This window comes from Notamacropus eugenii, chromosome 1 (assembly GCF_028372415.1).
Source record: "Notamacropus eugenii isolate mMacEug1 chromosome 1, mMacEug1.pri_v2, whole genome shotgun sequence".
Lineage (NCBI taxonomy): Eukaryota > Metazoa > Chordata > Mammalia > Diprotodontia > Macropodidae > Notamacropus > Notamacropus eugenii.
The window spans coordinates 524,170,966-524,190,380 of record NC_092872.1 but is presented as its reverse complement, the minus strand read 5'-3'; the positions used below and the strand labels follow the sequence as shown (position 1 = coordinate 524,190,380).

General features: G+C 36.7%; 1 protein-coding gene across 3 annotated transcripts in view; it reads left to right on the top strand.

The window, feature by feature from the left end:
• The window catches only part of ESCO2 (establishment of sister chromatid cohesion N-acetyltransferase 2), a 32,484-nt gene extending 13,303 nt beyond the window's left edge, over nt 1-19,181 (top strand). For all 3 annotated transcript variants that reach the window (XM_072633833.1, XM_072633832.1, XM_072633831.1), the window contains 7 exons: nt 5,955-6,012; nt 10,277-10,424; nt 11,814-11,945; nt 14,113-14,202; nt 14,646-14,789; nt 16,969-17,150; nt 18,176-19,181. In XM_072633833.1, coding sequence (XP_072489934.1) covers nt 5,955-6,012; nt 10,277-10,424; nt 11,814-11,945; nt 14,113-14,202; nt 14,646-14,789; nt 16,969-17,150; nt 18,176-18,308 — 887 coding nt within the window. In that variant the 3' untranslated portion in view covers nt 18,309-19,181. The remainder of the gene's footprint in view (nt 1-5,954; nt 6,013-10,276; nt 10,425-11,813; nt 11,946-14,112; nt 14,203-14,645; nt 14,790-16,968; nt 17,151-18,175) is intronic.
• The last annotated feature ends 234 nt before the right edge of the window (nt 19,182-19,415 follow it).

Sequence of the window (19,415 nt, the reverse complement as noted above, 5' to 3'; positions counted from 1 at the left end):
GGGAATGGCTGAATAAATTATGGTATATGAATGTAATGGAATACTACTGCACTATAAGAAATGATGAACAGGAAGACTTCAGAGAGGCCTGGCAAGACTTATATGATCTGATGCTGAGTGAAAGGCGCAGAACCAGGAGAACTTTGTGCACAGCAACGACCACAGTGTGCAAGGATTTTTTTTGGTAGACTTAGAACTTCATTGCAATGCAAGAACTTAAAAAAAAAATTCCCAATGGTCTCTTAAGGCAAAATGCCTTCCATATCCAGAGAAAGAACTATGAAATTCAATTGCAAAATGTAGCAGATCATTTTCTTTTGTATTACATTTTGGTTTGTTATATGATTTCTCCCATTCATTTTAATTTTTCTACTCACCTTGAGTATAGTGAAAATGTATTTAATAGGAATGTATGTGTAGAACCTATACAAAATTGTATGCCATCTTGGGGAGGGAGAGGAAGGGAAGGGAAAAAAAATCTGAGTTATATGGTAGCGATTATAGAACACTGAAAATAAAGAAAATTAATTTAAAAAAAAATTCTGATTGAGCATTTTCCCTGGTTGTTCCCTTGTGCCTGGAACTCTCCCTCCTCTTCTCCATTTCTTATTCCCTGGCTTCCTTCAAATATTTGCTAAAGCCCTACCTCCTGAAAGAAGCCTTTCTCTGACCTCCTTCATCTTAGTGCCTTCCTTCTCAGTTTGTCTCTACTTAATTCTGCATTTATCTTGTTTATACATGGCTGACTGTATGTTGTTTTCCCCATTAATTAGATTCTGAGCTCCTTAAGGGAGTCTTCTCAGGTTTTTCTGAAACCATCCCCTTCACCATTTCTTACATATTAATAGTATTCTACCACCATCATAACTCATTCAACCGTTCCCTGATTGATGAATTTTACCCCTCTAGTTTCTAATTCTTTGCCATCATAAAAAGAGCTGTTATAAATGCTTTTGTACATACAAGTCTTCTTCCTCTGTCTTTGATCTCTTTGGGTTATAAACCTACTGGTGGTATCACTAGATCAAAAGTATACACATTTTTTTTATTACTTTTTGCTTTTCAGAATGGCCAGACCATTTCACAGCTTCAGCACCAATGCGTTAATATATACCTATTTTCCTCCAGCATCTGTAATTTCCTTTTTTGTCAGTTTTCAGGGATATACAACAGAACCTCAGACTTGTTTTAATTTGCATTTCTCTAGTTATTAGTGATTCAGAACATTTTTTTCATGTGGCTATTGATAGCCTGGATTTCTTCTAAAACCTCCCTGTTCATATCCTTTGATTATTTGTCAATTGAGGAATGGTTCTTATAAATCCGAATCATTTCTCTATCTTAGAAATTAGATCTTTATTAGAAAAACAAATGTTCAGCAAAGAGTTTTACCCTTCTACGTATTACTTTCAAAACTGGCCTATTTGTGCTTCTACCCGATCTCTAGAGTGTACACTGTATTTTTTTTTAATGCTCAGTGGCTTTCTTTTTGTTGTTGTTGGTTCCTTTGGTTTTTACATCACCATTGCTACCCTCAACTGCCTGTAATTAAAAACTGAAAGGAAAAAAAAACCCTTGTAACAAATAATCATAGTTAAACAACATGAATCTGCACAGTGGTCATGTCTTTGTATAGACCTGGAGCCCATCACCTCTCTTTCAGGTGAGTAACATACTGTTATAGGTCTTCTGAAGATATAGTTGATCATTGCATTGATCAGAGTTCTCAGATATTTCAGAGTTGTTTTTCTTTATAACATTCTTGTATAAATTGTTATTCTTGTTCTGTTGATTTCACTGTCAATTCATACCACCCAGATTTCTCTTGAATCAACTCTTTCATCATCTTACAGCACAGTAATATTCTATGAGGTTCACATACCACAGTTTGTTCAAACATTTCTTAATTGACAGGCACCACCTTAAATTCTAGTTCCTCGATTTCCTTTTGTTCTTTTAAAATTCCTCATTTAATATCCCCGGGGCTGTTCCTTCTCCCCTTCCTTCACCACTTGTGTTGAAGACTGATATATTTCTCCACCAAACTGTGTGTTCAACCCTCCTTCATCTGTTTGAGGTTTCTCTCATGCCCTCCACCCTCTTTATTCCTTCTTTCTATTCTATAGTCATCCTTTCTCCCTTCTCTTTCCCCACTTCAAACCACCCTCTATTCCTTTGACCCTCTTCAGACCTTCAAAGCAGAACCAATTTTGAAGGTGCACTTGTTTCTTTTACCCCTGTTAGAATGTTCCATTCTGTTACCTCTGTTCCATTCAAGGTCCTTTTTTCCCCTGTAAGATTATATTCAGGTGTGCAGAATGTTATTCTTGATTCTGAGCCTATATATTTTGCCTTTTGGAATGCTGTGTTCTAAGATCTCCTCTTGATTTTTAGTAAAAGCTATCATGATTGTAGTTTCTTGGTACTTAAACAGTTTTGGTTTTTTTCTGGATACTTGGAATTTTTTTTTCTTTAACTTGGGAGATTTGAATTTTGTCTGACCTTGCTGGAACTTTTCCTTTCTTTCCCCCCCCAAGAGGTGATTGGGGGGTTCTTTCTATCTGGTGCTAATAGCTCTGGACAATTTTTATTTATGATTTCTCATAAGGCTTTATTTTTAAATTCATGGTTTTCAAGAAGTCCAGTCAATGATCCTTAAGTTCTTTTTTCCACATCACTTGTGTTTAGTATCAGATACTATACACGTGGGTTTGGTTTTTTTTTTAATTTTTCAGTTTTGTTCTAGTATTTCTTGCTGTCATGGAATCATTGGTTTCTTTTGATCTAGTCTTGTTTTCAGGAAGTCTCTTACTTAGGTAGAGTTTTCTAAGCTATGTATTTTCCTTCTAATTCTTTCTTTCAGAGCTTTTATTTTTTTCTTCTAGATGTAATCCTTAGAAAACCCATTTTTTTTTCCTTTTAGTCTCTACTTGTAGTTGTTACAAAATTACTCATTTTGTGTTTCTTTAGGTATATAATATTTTAAATACTGATGGGTGTCTTTAGGTTTACTTATACCTGAAACTTTTGCCAGGGACTGGCTCCACCCCCTGCTGTGCTTTTGGGTTTAGTGGCCTTGCCCAGCATTGCCTGAGTTCCTGGGCTGATTTATACCGCTAGGAATTAGTAAAGAGGGCTGCTAATAATCCCAGAGTGCAGGGGCTTCCCAAGCACTGCACTGGTCTTTGCTATTCCCCAGGATTCCAAGGCTTTCTTAGGGGAGCCCTATATTCTTGCTTGCTCCAGACCCAGAGCCTTACAGGCTACAGCATTGCTGCTAGCTTGTTTGCTGGAGATGATGATCACTTGCTGGCAGTCCCTTTCCCATTTTTGCCTTTGGACTTCTGACTGACTTTTTGTCCAGTTCTGGGGTAAAAGAAATCATTTATTGTAGTTTCTCATTGGATTTTCTGATTATTATTTGATCTAGTGTGAATTTTAAGTTTTTTGCTGGACTGGGTATATGGTAGCTGGGTGATCTTCCTCTTTTCAGGCAGCTGTTTTGGCCAAAAGCCCCTCCCTTTTCTCAAATATTAACCTCCTGTTAAACATTTTTGTGCCTTCCTTTCTCATCCCCAAATCATTCTTTTTGGCAGAGGAAGCAGAAGCAAAATAAAAAGTGGCCGCTTTTGCCTGTTCCATGCACCCTGAGCAATGGTCCTAACTATTTTTTTCATTCTTAACGGAATTGTTATTTTTTGTGGCTTTGTCATTCCAGTGTCATTCCAGTCCCTTCTGGGCTGACCTTCCCTGTAGAATCTGTGGAATCCTCTATATTCTTTCTTTGAACCTTTTGAAATGTAAAATGGTGAATGTTAGCTTCCCTGTCCTTCCTGTCCTATGGAGTAGTCCCTAATCTAAAGCTTCCCTGTGATTTCCACCCTAGGTACTATCCTTTTCTTGGTTCCGAATCCATAAATTCAGAAAACCCTTCCATAAAATACATCATTTATTTTTAAAGCACTGAATATTATTGGAGTGGAAAAATATTTCCTTAGCATGATTTAAAGCAAATTTGAAGGAAGGAGTTATTAAGAATCAGGGCAAAGTACAGCCTTAGTAGCAGTGTGAGCTTGGGCAAGTCACTTAATCACTGTTTACCTTGGTTTCCTCATCTGTAAGATAAGGACAATAATAGTACCTACTTCAAATCACAGGACATAATAATTGTAAAATGCTTAGCACAGTGAGTGATACATAGTAAGAGCTATATAAATGTTAGCTACTGTTATTTGACGTAGAAAGGGTGGTAAAAGCAAGAAAATAAAATTAAAGGAAAAGATAGGATAGCCTTCATTTGCAGATGATAGTTTCTTTGTTTTATCTTCTGGAGTTTGTTTATATAATATCTTGAGATTGTTTATGTAATATATATATGTATATATGCAAACCAATTGAAATGAATTATTTTATCAAAGTAGCAAGATACTCAATGGGCTAGTAAAATAATTTCTAAATATTTCTAACACCTCAGGAAAAATGCTATTTAAAATAAGGTATTAAAACCTCTCAGATATAAAGAGACATAGGAATTGTATCAATAATCATGTAAATCCATGATCTCTTCCGTATGAAAGTTTGCTCCTCTGATGCAGATTGCAGCACATCCATGCCTGCCCCTCCTCTGCATCTCTAGTCCATATTTTTCCCTGTGTTTGCCACAGGAGATCCACCACTATTCTGTAGCCCCCCTCATTTCCTCATAACAAGAGGATAGCCATGGAATATGTGGACTATTAACTAACCCTTTGCTGTCATCATGTTGCCAGCTTTTCTTTTCCATAAAACCTTTTGTGGATGACATAATTTATTCTGGTTTTCTTTAATAGTTCTTTGTAAGCTGTTGAAGGCAGCTCACCATCTGCTTCCCCACTGCCTGATGCATGGTGCTTATTTTCAGATTTTATAAGACTTTAGTCTTCCATGACAAAATATTGGTATATTTTAAAAGTGGGCCTTTGTTTCAGAAGATGGTTGAGATCCATGAAATGAAGTTTGCCATTTCTTCCTGATTAGAACTCATTAAACACTTCCATGTCATAGTCTAGACCATATGTTAATGAAACTAAAAATACAGAAATAGACATTCTTTACCTACCCTGTCCCAACTCATTGTTCCTTTGCATGTGGGTGTCCTGTATAGCTACAGGTGGACTTAAGGGATGGACTGTACATCATGGTCCTGACAACGTACACTCTTCACCTCCCTGATTTTTCCTTTGTGGATGGTTACACCAAACTCTTGAATGGTTACAAATCTCATCCAAGAGATTCTGTCTTTTGAGCAACAGATTACCTGGTCCCTAGATGTCGTGTTTCCTTTTGGAGAAAGTTTAAAAAGCTGAAACACATTTACAGCAACTTTTAAAAAGGCCTTTTTAGGACAAACTTTTCTTTAAAATAGAGCCAAATCTATTCAGAAGGGATGTAAAATAGCTTCCTTTCAACATGTTACACTAGTCAATAAACATTTATTAAGCACCTACTGTGTACCAGGCACTATGCTGTAATTACAAAAAGAGACAAAAATCAGCCCTGACCCTCAAGAAACTTAACAAATGCGTTTTTTAATGTTAGTTTTCTTGTTTTGCCTCTTGATTTTTTTTAACTCATTATTTTATAATGAAACAAGCAGTGTTACAACTGCATAAAAAACTGTGATTTAAATCTTCCAAAAAAATTTTTTTTTCTCTACATATACCTGCTGGTATTTAATATTTAAACATTTTCCTTGGGTTTTATTACATTTGATATGTAAATGTTGCTTGAAATATTCCAGGAATTAGTCTAAAATCTTATGTCTGGTTATTTGTATTTCCTACACAGCTGATTAAAGTTTAACAACCAATTTCTGGGGTTGAAGTTCAGCTTTGACCATTTAAAATATTTAATTTGACTAATATCATATAGTAATTACATTTGCAGTATGAATTGTTGGTGCTTTTCTCATTCAGGATCTCCTGAGTCTGCTACCTATCCCATCTTTAATGCAACTTCAAGCAATCAAAAAAGGTATGATTATTTTCATCATATTACCATGATCCTTAAGTAACTTTTTATTAGTACATTTTAGAATATCATAATACCAACCTTCAGTAATTTACTGGCAGTTTAGCCAATTTATGGATAATTTAGGCCCTTTCTTTCTGTCTCAAGGTGTCTATTTTGGGAATATCATATTTCTTAGTTAATTCATTTGAAAGGAGGGAAGGCAGGAACATGAGATTAAATTCATATCCTCTAATTTTGTTATCCTTTTATTAGAAATAAGAGGAAATGCATTACTCCTGTCAGCCTAGTTGCATAAACTAAATGTATTCAACTACGATGACTATTTTGTATTAATATTAATATAATTCCAATTAATTTTGGAAGATATTACTTGACATATTTGGCAGCAAATTATGTATTGCATAATTGTTCCTAATCGTGTTTTGTAGTCCATATGACTACTATTTATCGACAAGTAAAAGATGACCAAGAGACATTTTGGTAATAAAAGGAAAGCCCATTTAGGATTAAAAGTTGTTTGTAAATGGTTATTCACTTGCTAATAATGGATACCTCTTCCTGACTATTCTTGATTGTTTCACTTGGTATTTACTTTCTAACATAAGAATAAAAATTGGCTGATAACTTTGACTTTTCAGTTTGGCTTTAGAGCTGCTAGTTTCTGTCTCATCCCTGGTTGATTTATTATACAGATAATAAGTTCCTGGAACTGTTTTCCTTCCCATTAGAACAATGGTGTGGCACCATAGTGCACAGAGCACTGGACCTGGAGTCAGGGGGTTCAAATATGGCCTCACATACTTACTAGCCATGTGACATTGGGCAAGTCATTTAATCTTGATCTACGTCAGCTTTTTTCCTTCGTATATTGGAAATAATAATGCTAATACCTGTCTTCAGGGATTGTTGTAAGGACAAAATGAGATATAGCTTGTGAAAGTGCTACAAACCTTGAAGCTCTAATGATGATGTTATTGCCATCAGTATCAGTAGTAGTAGTGCAGTGTGCTTTCATCCTTTATCAGGAACTGTGGAAGGTGGAAAGGAAATCAAAAGATCATGGCGTTTGAGAACTAGAAGAGAATCATCTGGTTCAATACCCTTATCTTCTAGTTGGGATATGTGTTTGCTCCAAAGCACACAACTAGTGACTTTGAACAGAGACTAGAATTCCAGTCTCCTGATTGCCAGACCAGTATACTTTGTGGTGGCCCGATTGCTAATCTGTTGCACTTTATGGTACACCATAAGTGGTCATTGTCCTTCAAGGAGCTTAAAATCCAATGGGAAAATTAGATTTATTAGCATTTTTGAAATTAATTGATTACAATCACATACCAAATTATATGATATTGGTTGTACACAGAGGTAGATAGAGTTCAAAGAGAGAAGCAATCAGTATCTTGGAATGATAACAGAATATTTCATAGAGGAAGTGTGAAACTTTGAGATTGGCCTTAAAGAATGCATAGGCAAATGGATGCAAAAAACCTATTTCTGACAAGAGACATTAGTGAAAGCACAGAAATGGAAATGAGAAATATATCTATATGATCATATACTTTGAGCTGGGAGGAAAGTCAGAGGTCATCTAGTTCAACTCCCTCACTTTGTAGATGAGGAAACTAAGGCCCAGAGAGGGGAAGGGACTTATAGTTGCACAAATAGTGGCAGGGATGGAATTTGGACCCAGGTCCTCTGACTGCAAACTCAGCACTCTTTCCACTATCCCACCCTGGGAAACAGTAAAGACTGCTCTACAGAGATCCTAGTGGTGTCAAAGGTGAATTTTAACAAAAGGGTAAGCTGAGGCATCGTTCCATGTAAAATGTAACAAAAGGATAAAGTGGGGCAATTCTCCATGCAAGATATTTATTAATAGGGGCATGATGCCTGTCAATAAAGGGATCAGTGGATTGACCTCTATTTATGCCAAAGGCCTTGGTCAACAGACAGCTCCTCTTTAACAGGTTTGGGGAGTGCAGAACAAAGAACAGAACATGTTAGGTGACATCATAGAGTTGAGGGCAACATGAGTTGGTTACAGAACTGAGGCTCAGGGAGCAACATGATTGGTTGGATGTTTGGTAAATGGGACTGGCAACAACACCCCTCCTTCCGCTTTGTGACAAAGAAGTGTTCATTGCTTGAGTCCGGGTGCAGTGTGGCACCCAGGTCTTTTGGACAACAAGCCAGATATCTTTGAAGGCTAACTTGATGGTCTAAAGATATTAGATCCAGGTCTCGTGTTTATACATCCTCCAAGATCAGCTAAATTCTTTGAGGCAAGAATAGGTTAATGATTTACAGGAGAGCTGTATTTTTAAACTTAGCCAATTATAGCCCATCTGAATTCTGAACCAAGTTCAGAGACTGAGAACCATGACAAGAAGTTACAGGACTAAAGCAATTAATTATAAATAAGATCAATAAGAAAATGATACAGGATTGATATTGATCATTTCAGGGATGAGTGTTGAGGAGTATAAGAAATAATGTTGGACAGGTAAAGCAGTTTCTAATTAAGATTTTGATATCCAAGAAGATGAATTTGGACTTGAAGCAGAAGGCCATCAGGAATGATAGTGTTTTTCAAAAAAAGTGACATGTTGAAATTATTATTAAGAAAAATTAGTCTGTGTGCAGATTAATTTGACCCAGCAATACCACTTCTAGATCTATATCCCAAATAGATCATAAAAACGGGGAAAGGGCCTACATGCACAGAAATACTTATAGCAGCTCATTCTGCGCTGGCAAAGAACTGGAAATTGAAGGGATGTTCATGAATTCGGGAATGGCTGAACAAGTTGTGGCATATGAATGTAGTGGAATTCTATTGTGCTATAAGAAATGATGAGCAGACAGACTTCAGAAAAACCTGGAAAGATTTATATCAATTGGTGCTAAGTGAGGAGAGCAGAACCAGAAAAACATTATATGTAGTAACAGCCACATTGTGTGATGGCTAACTTTGATAGACTTAGCTCTTCTTAGCAATGCAAGGGATCTAAGCCAACTTCAAAAGACTCACGATGGAAAATGCTATCCACATCCAGAGAAAAAACTTCAGAATCTAAATGCAAATGGAAGCATACTATTTACTCTCCTTTTCTTTTGTTTTGTTTCTTCTTTCTCATGGTTCCTTTAATTCTTCCTTACCTCATGACTAATGTGTTCATTGTGTAAGTATAGCCTATATCAGATTGCACACCATCTTGGGGAGACGGGGAGGAGAAGAAGGGAAAGAAAATGAAAAACTCAAAATTAAGAATAAGTAAATTGTTTAAAAAGAAAAATTAGTCTGGTAAAATGTAAGGTAGGGGAGATTAGAGGCAGGGAGATAAGCTGGTGGCTGTTCTGCTATTAGAAGTATGATATGATAAGGGCCTGTATTAGAGCAGAAACAATGGAAATGAAAAAGAAGAGAGATATGTGGAATGGTTTGAATAGGAGGTGACAAAGCAAAGTTTCTTGCTTCAGAAACTAAAAGTGGCACCCCTGTCAGAGAGAGAGGCAAAGGGAGTCATTTTGGGTATAGAAGGAAAGGCGAGATGAAGAGACTCCTAAAGCACAGACAGTAAATTTTGCTCTCTCCAGCACGAGTCTTTACTTTTCGATGTCAGGTTGCCCATATGTGCAGTAAGGTCTCAGCTCCATTTATAGAACCAGTTACATGAAGGTCTTCTATTTTCAAACTTGACATAGAGAGCCCAAGTGCCTTAATTTAGTTCTAAGTTTGTCCCTGCTAAGGACAATGCCCTATAACCACCAAGAAGTGGAAAACTAGTGAAAGTTCGGGGCTCAGCCAGCAAGTGTAGCTTTTGGAGTCATGTGCTTATTTAAGTTAGGAAGAGGAAGGAAGTATAAAGATTGACTAGCAAAGGACAGAATTGTACCCACAAGCTACTCACACTTAGAAGATAGTTGGGGATTGGAAAGTGGTAAAGAATCCAAGAAGTTGGCATTACCTTGTGGAATTTTATCTTTTGTAGGAGTGTGTTGACAGTCTAGAAATTAAAGGTCATTGGTTTCCTGTGACCTAAGGGTATCTTCACAGTGCCTCAGAGGTTGGAAAATGATGCTTTTTGCATTGATAAAGCCAAAGAATGTAGATCAGTAGTTTTCAGCTACCAGTTACCAGTGTATACACATTACTAATTTTTCTTCATTTTGAATTTTTATTCTGACATTTTAATTTTCTTACAAAGTAACATAATGTTAACTAAAACTGAAGCTCATGTGGGTATGTTTCTGTTCCAAGCTCTTTAGTTTTTCTGGAAGAACCATCATCTTTAGGATCTGGCACAACTATTCATGAGTCTTCAAATGTCTTGAAAGAGCTCCAAGCACAGAAGGTTAACAAAAACACCAGAGAATTAAACAAAAGGTTGAAAGACCAGTTCATTATTGTGAGTAAATTCAAATAGAAGTCCACAGTGTCTGTTCTCCTCAGTCCAGAGAGTAAATAGTCCACCCTGTTTTAGCATAATATGCTTCACACTCTGTTTACTATATAGATTGTCCATTTTTGTTACAGTCTAATGGTTATATGAGTTTTGTGGATAAAGCAAATGTCTTATGTGCCTGTTGATGCTGTTTTACAAGAAATCATAGTAGTAATAGTGTGTATGTGAATGTTAATAACTGAATTCTGACAAGGGGTAAAGGATTGTATTTACCAGTCAGATTTAATAAGAACATGAGAAATGCCATACCATGATCACAGAATTCTGTCTCTGACAGTGCCACTAAAGACAGTTTGTTGGACAATGTGGCAGATGTCTGTCATGACTCTAATTGAAATCAGTCATCTTGAACACCCCTAACTTTACTCAATGGCTCTATCAACCATGGGCTTATCTATCTTTACTGCTGAATTTTCATCTTGTATCTTTTTATTTCTTGCTTAATCTTTTGAAACAAAGACTGCTATGTAAAGCAAGACTTAATGTAGCAACTCCCAAGACCTTTTATCCAGGTTGGCCCTCAGGTGACAGATTAATGTATGTGAAATATGTACATTAGTTAATCACTGAGCCATTGTTTAAGGTCTTCCCAATTTGATAGGACTTGTCAGAGCTCATACTTAACTAGAAGAGCCTCCCAAAAGTCTGTGCTATAATGATCCATTGGAATAGGGCAAGTTAAGTTCAGAGAAGATCATTCATTTTGGAGGCTTGGCAGCTCATTAATAGAATCTGTGGATTATAGATTTAGAACTGGAAGGGACTTTAGAGATCTAGTGACTAGATCCCTTCCTTTTACAAATGAAATAACCTTGAGAAGGGGACATGACATGTGCAAAGTCACACTAGTGATAAAAGTTGGAACCAGGATTCAAATGTAGGTCCTCTCATTCCACAACTCTGCTGTTCTTCTACCATTCTATTACTGCCTCACAACAGAACATAAGTGCCTTGACATATTTTGGCTTTATATCTCTACTGCCTAACATAGTTTCATGTGTGAATTAAGTATGTAATCACAGTTGAATGAAGACCCTCTGCATAGAGTCTATGACAGCGCACATTTTATTAACTTCAATCTCATTCTTTCTTAGTTCCGTAGTCCTAATCTTTTAAGCAGAATGCCCTGAATCCCTGTCCATGGTATCCATTCATTAATTTTAGATACCCTCTTAGACATTTTCCTAGCTTCATTACATGCTTTTGATTTCCTAAGTGGTGGTGAATTGTGGATAGCTAAGGTACAGTTTGGAGAGGTACTCTCATGGGACCTTAGTTTCGAATTCTCTGTAGCTAAAGCTTCTCTATTTTTATTCTTTCTTTTAATGATAGGATGCAGGTCAGAAGCACTTTGGAGCCATTATATGCAAGTCTTGTGGCATGATCTATACAGCAGCCAGCCCTGAGGATGAAGCACAACATGCCCACTATCACCAGAGATTCCTGGAAGGAATTAAATATGTGGTAAGACAGAAAGTGGCTTAACTACCACCATTCCTTAATGGTGCCTATTGTGTTACAAATATGATTTTTATATATATAAAAGCATTAACAGGTGGGATTCGTGGAATAAAAATTAAAAATGCTGAGAACCATCAGTTTAGTCAGTTCTTGGCTCTCTAGTGGTGCTTAAACTCCAAGGCTTCTTCATTCATTGACTTCATGACTAGTTAAGTACCAGGTAATTGAAGTAGAGGTGTATTTTAGAAATATAATGTCAATGTTATTCATGACTGATAGCAACAATATAGAGAATAAGAAAAAATACAGTAAAATTAAATCTACTTGGACCCTTTGGTGCTACCTGAACATTATACAGCACATGCCACTGGCCTCCTGAAGAATTTAATCCATGAAACTCTAATTTTCTCTTCCTAAATATTTGTTTCCTTTTTTATTATTGTTTTTTAAATTTTCTTTGATATCTTTTGTTTTTATATTACTTTCATATCCCAATTATGTTTCTCCCTTTCTCTTCCCTCAGAGTCAGACTTTCTAACAGAGTAACAAGGGGTAGGGAGAAGAGAGATACAGTTCAGCGATGTTAACACATCTGCTGAGTCTTGCAGCATATGCAGGGTTTTCCACCTCTGTGACAAAGGGAAAGAGTTAACATTTTCCTGTCTTTTTTTTGAAATCAAGCTTAGTCATAATTACACAGCATTCACTTTATGCTTTTGTTCATTGACTGTGCATTGTTTTCTTCTCCTATCTCTTAGAATTCTTGATAATCATACTTCTTACAGCAGAGTCATATTTCCTCATTTCCTTGTACTCTCAGTTTGTTTGACCATTCTCAGTTGACATCTCCTTTGTTTCTAGTCCTTTGCTAACACAAAAAGTGCCATTCTGAGTGTTTTGGTGGACATCAGATTTTTTTTGTCTTTGAACTCTTTGCATTTCCCATGATTCTTAAAGGGTACTTGCATCTGGATTTACTTTGTTGCCTTTTATAAAGCTCTACTTGTAACACCCTAAAACCTAAAAATAATGGAGTAAGCAGTGTTAGTTTTTAGTAAAAGGGATTTTCACAACAACAGAATAGGTAGGAGAGATTGGGAGATTCACTATTGGCATTGTCTCTTTAAAAAAAAGTTGAGTTGGCACAGAGGCTTTCTCACTCTTCCCCTAATTCAGAGCAGTTTGTCTTCTTCCCATTGTCACTTTCTATCCTCCTTTTTTCCTTTGCTCCTTCATTTGTTTTCTGTCATACAGCTTTTACCATTTCTAACCCCTCCCCACTATTGGTCATTTTTCCTAGACTTAATCAATGTCCCTCTTTTTCCTGCTCTTCCTGGACTACCCCCTTACAGACTCTGAACTCCTTCTTCCCCCACATATTAGGGATGGTTCAGTGTGAGAAGTTAAGGATGAAAACTGCTTTAGCATCTCCAGACAAGAATGAACATTTTCTCTGGGAGTGTGAGGAGGTAGTCTTTGTGGTATTCTTTTTTAAGTCAGCCAGACAGTGGTATGGAGAGGTTAACAAATCCATCTATAATGGTGTCTTTCAAAGGGTAAAACTTGGCATAAAATGGAAGGCCTATGTGGAGAGCTGCCTCTCCCTTACATAGAAGCTTAAAGAAGGGAAGCAAAACTGCAAGCTGTGAGTATGTGATAGGAATTAGTCTTAGCTCTTAGAAATCAAAATAGTGTACAAGTTTTTCCCAGCCCCGTTTCCCTCTATGGTGTTTCGTAATATATGATGATAATCCCTGAAATTTAAGCATTTTTCCATTCAACTTTCTTTTGGGATAGAAAAACCCAAAAGCTGCAAGGAGTGGTAGGTAGGGCATACCAGCTGAGAATTGAGGGCATGGTCTATTTATCCCTAGCCTTTTATTAGTGGGGCCTACAATACACCTCAGATTAAAGTAAAGTAACTCGCTAGGAGCTGACTATGTTGAATGGTGGTGAACCGGTGGTGAACCTTGGGCTTGCTGATTTTTATCAAGTCTTGAGTGAGTGCTTCAGCAAACATCTCTAATTTTGTAAGTGTCCTAGGTTAATCACATTTGCCTTGATAATACCATGTACAAGTTCCAGAGTGGTTCATTTTAACAACTTATTAAGTGAAATGGAAAACATCACTAGTCCTGCTTTTCATTAATTAGACATTTTCTCTTGGCAGGGTTGGAAGAAAGAACGTATTGTGGCAGAGTTTTGGGATGGCAAAATTATATTAGTACTTCCTGGCGACCCAAAATATGCCATTCGAAAGGTATAAAATTTTACCTTTTAAAACCCTTTATTCTTTTTTTTTTAAGAAGATAACATAACCCAACTTTATTTTCTAAATGTAAAATTATACCTTTGCTCAGTAACATGTAAGGAGGACAATATTACACTCTGAGGTCTGTAGAACATAACTGAGGGAACCAAAAAAGGAAGCCCATGGAGTTCAGCTGTGCATCTTACCTTATCAAAAATAACGCTTCTCATTTTGAAATAATGATTTGTGGAGAATGGACTTTCCAAGTGGGTAGAAAAGTATTTCATTCCTTCTCTTACATATTTCATCACATTCAGAAGTGGAGACCAGGCAAGCCACATTGATTTATTTCTAAGAAGCATATTTATTCATATCTCACATTTTTATTCTTCTTTAATAGTTAACAAGTATAATAGTAACTTGACTCTTCTTGGTCTAACAACTCTTAATAGGCAGAAGATGTCCGTGAACTTGTAGATAATGAACTGGGATTTAAGCAAGTTATCCCGAACCGTCCAAGCAAAATTAAAACCTTTCTCTATATATCTGATGAAAAAAAAGTAGTTGGATGTTTAATTGCTGAGCCAGTCAAACAGGTATGTCTATTTATCTTTAAAACTTACAGGATGATTGGAGGTTGGCAGTCAGGGTTAATTAAGTGACTTGCCCAGGGTCACACAGCTAGTAAGTATCTGAGACTGGATTTGAACTCGGTTCCTCCTAACTTCAGTGCAGGTGCTCTACTTATTTTAAAATAGTTGTCTAAAGTCTGACTAAACTTTGGCATTATTGCTGTGGAAGATCACCTTAATTTGTACCACCAAAACTTTTCATACATTGTTAGTAATTATGTTGTGTTAGTCTTCTGGCCTCAAGTCTCTCCTTCTATAATCCGTAACTCACACAGCTGCCAAAGTGATTTTCCTAAAGCACAAATTCGACCTCATCCATCTACTAGTTAATAAATTCTAGTGACTTCCAATTCCTTTTAGGGTCAAACACAAATGCCTCTGTCTGGAGTTTAAAGCTTTTGATAACCTGCTTTTACTTTTCCAGGCTTCTCGAATGCATGAAGGAGAATGGTATACATTTCATCTCCTCTCTCCATCTTTTGCCTTGCCCATTCCTGGAATGTGCTCTGTGCTCCTTAGTTCCTTTTTTAATCTCTTTGAAGTATAGACCCTCAGTGGTATTGCTAAGTCCAGGGTATGCACAACCTTCCGCCTCTGGAAAAAGAGAGGGAGCTGCCCTTTTTTCAACTTTTATCCAAGGCTGAGCTTGGTCACTAAATACGCACCCCTGAGTTGGCTTTTTACGTTGTTCTTTCTGTTTACAATATTGTTGTCCTTGTGTATATTGTTTTCCTGTTTCTGCTTACTTCATCGCGCTCTTGGTTCATAGAAGTCTTCCTTTGCCTCACTATTCGTTATTTACAGCACAATTATTTCCTTTCATTAAGGCACTGCAGTTTGTTTAGCCAGTCCCTAACCAGTGCTCACCTGCTTGTGTCTGCTTTCCCGCCTACTGCTGAAAATGCCTCTGTGAATATTTTTGCCACATATAGGACCTTCCAGTTGTTGATCTCCCTACAGTGCGTGAGGCTGCCAAGCCCCTTTTAGGGCCTCTCATCCATCTTGAGCGTCTGCCTGGTACTCAGGTCTCATCTGGGGCTTCAAATGTGTGTGTTTCTCAAAGTATATATGTATATATACACAATTTGAAGAAAAACTTCTATAATTTTTTCTTTAAAATATATACTATTACTTTGAAGAATAAAATGTATAATTTGAAATACATGCGTATGTACGTATATTTGAAGACGTAAGCATGTGCCCATGCACTTGCACATTTAGGTACATACTTGTTTTACCTATTTCATATATATGCTTATTTTCTGTAGAGATACAAATACATGTATTTTTAATCCTTTTGCTTTCTGCCCTCTTGCTTCCTCCTCTATCCTCGTGTTATACACCTACCTGGTCACAAAGGATCAGGGCAGAAATAGGCTCCTTTTTGACAGTGAAGATTTTAGGGAACATTCCCAGCTTGGTTGTTTTCATATCTGAGTGGTGACTAGTATTTCTGATAAAGGAAGCAGTAGAATATGGCTGATTTACCCCTATTCCTTTTTTATCCTATCAAAAAGTTTTAGACGAAAGAATAATAGATAATACCTTGTATTAAAACTGGTATTCTGACTTTACAGAAACAGTTATTTAGGGGGTTCTTTTAATTAGAAAAAGTAACTTAATTTTAGCATAGAACACTTAGCAATATGAACTATATCAACACTGCAGCATTGACCTTGGTGTAGATATTAGCTAATAAGGTTAAGTCATTTAACTTAGGGATTGGAAAAAAAAAGCCTTAGTTTTCATATAGCCAGTGGAGGCAGCAGCTTTTGTGATAGCTGGACATTCTAGTTTTCACGAAAAAAAAGAAAAAGAAATGAAGAAGCAGCTAGTTGGAGCATAGGACAGAACACTGCTAGGCTTGGAGTCAGGGAGACCTGAGACATTTAGTTAGCTGTGTGACCCTGGGCGAGTCATTTAATCTCTCTCTGCCTTGGTTTCCTCAACTGTGAAATGGGGTAATGGTACCTACCTCCCGGGATTGTTGTGAGAATCAAATGAGATAATAATTGTAAAGCTTTTAGCAAACCTCAAAGTGCTTTGTAAATGCTCGTTATCATCATTGTCATAATCACCATCATCCTAAGAAATATTCTGCTTATTGCATCATTAACTGTAACAAAGCTTCTGTATGTCCTAGGCCTTCCGTGTCCTAACTGAACCATGGAGTCCAAGCTCTCCAAGTCAACAAGCGTTTTACAACCAGCGAGCCTGGCAATGTTCCAGCACCCCAGAACCAGCACTCTGTGGGATCAGTCGGATCTGGGTCTTTAGCTTAATGAGAAGAAAGGGCATCGCTCGTCGATTGGTAGATACTCTCCGGTAAGAAGGGAGAAGTGGTTGGAGGGCGTCTGGAAATGCAGTTGGATTCGGGGGAATTCTCCTTATGCCTCTTACTCCTTGGCCAAGCGTAAATACTATCAAAGTCAGTCTGCCCCTGCTCTGGGCTAAGCAGAGGACACCCGAGAAGAGGCTGCTGGAATGGTTTGTGCTTGTTTTTATGGGCTTTGTGGTCTTTGTGAAGTCTTTTTAAGCACAGCCTACCAACAGAATCACAGAGAGAGTCCCAGGAATCAGAAACATGTCCTGGTCCCCAGAATACTTATTTTTGCTTTACCACTTGACTGTACGTAGTCTACAAATGAAGGGATACCTAGCTTTAATCGTAATTAGCTTTCCACATATAAAAAGTGGAAAGATTTAACATAATACCAACTGCATCCTCAGTAAGTATTAATTGACGGAGATGAATCCAATTGCCCTCTCCACCCTACGCCCCCAAAATTGGATGGCCAATGAAATACGGTCAGTTCTGTTAGGAAGTCATTATATGTTTTCTGGGAGTTATTCAGGCCAATGTGGTCATTGTCCTAACAGTTCCTTTGACAGAGGAAGAATTGAAATAATTCAAGAGGGATATGTAATTCAAATAAGTTAATTTTGCTCTAAGAATAAATTTTGACTTGAAAATGGTGAAATTAAAGTTTTTTGAAATATTTTTGGGTTTGAATTACTCTTGCATTCATTGAGCTTCTGCTCTAGTCCTGTTAATTCCATTTCTTCTCAGCTAACTTCAGAGCTAGGAAAATGTAAAAATCACAGCTGTTCATGAGGGGAATAATGGGTTTTCTCAGGAGAGTGTGGTGCCTCCTCACTAGATATCTAGAAGTGGACAAACCTTTGTGAGGATGCTGTAGAGGGGATTTCTGTAAAGATCAAGGTTGGGGTAGATGGTCTCTCATTGTGTCTTCCAACTGATTTTGTGATCCTGATGAAATAATTTCCTTTAGTGTATGTTAAATAATGTAAGTTGTTCCCATTAACATCTTTTTTTCCTTCTGTTTTAGGAATTGCTTCATGTTTGGCTGCTTTCTGAGTACTGATGAAATAGCCTTTTCTGACCCAACACCAGATGGCAAATTATTTGCAACCAAATACTGCAATACTCCCAACTTCCTTGTCTATAATTTTATTAGTTAGACAAGTTTGGCTATGCCCAGAAATATTAAAGCCAAAATTTAGCAGTTTTATGTTTATTAAATTGGCAAATCAGAGAACAGATTTGTCCTAAGATCCAAATTATTAAAATGTTTTTGTAACAGGAATACTTTTCTCTCTGATTAGGTTTTGTGGTTGGCCATGGTTGTAGAAAATGATTCATTCTCTCTCTCGCCTTCTTGATGCAGTTGACAAAGCATCTGGTTTTCCGTATACTTAGTCTGTAGCAATGAGGGATCAATTTTCAGTATATAAGATAACCACTTGATTAGAGCATATCAGTTTGTTATATTGAGAAAGAACTTTTATATTGAGTAATTCATTATATTATGTTTCAGATTTCTAATATCGTCAAGGTTAATATAAAAAAAAATTGCCACTTTTTAGGTTTCTTTAATAAGCTATTGAGAAACTTCTCTAAAATGAACCAAATGTGTGTTGAATTGGTTCATCAAGTTTAACTCTGGTTAGTAGTTGCAGCATTGTCATTTCCATAGATAATTTTAGTCAAGTGAAAATTTGACAGCTTTTCTTGTGCTGCTTGCCTGTAATAAATTTGTCATTGTTACTTAAACCATTTGTGTTAAGCTTAAGACAACTTGAAATTCCATTCCGTTGTTTTTTAATTTTTCAAATGCACCTTAATTGTTAGACATCTAATTAAAACTGTGGAAATGTACATTATAAGACTTCATATTTCAGTATCTTCAGGTGGAATTATGATGCTGTAGAGGAAATGATAAAAGGGTGTAAATAAGTCTGCTTATGTCTTTTTTAGGTGAATTTTGGTGTTTTCTGCACCGATTTATTTAGAAACAGCTTGTTAAAATACATTTAATAAAAATAAAAATTTTATTGTTGTTATAGTGGTCCATTAATATAATTTAAAGTTGTTCTTGGTGCTCTTTGTACGTTCTTCAGGATGCTACCACTTAAAAACTTAATTCCCAATATCAGAAATATTTTTTTTTAATTTCCAACTGGACTAACAGTTGTTAGTTTAGTTAAATAAGTACAGCAAAATGCAAATTGTGCTCTCAAGGAAAAAACAGAATCACACATGTATCTCCTTGTTGGAAGCACAAGAAT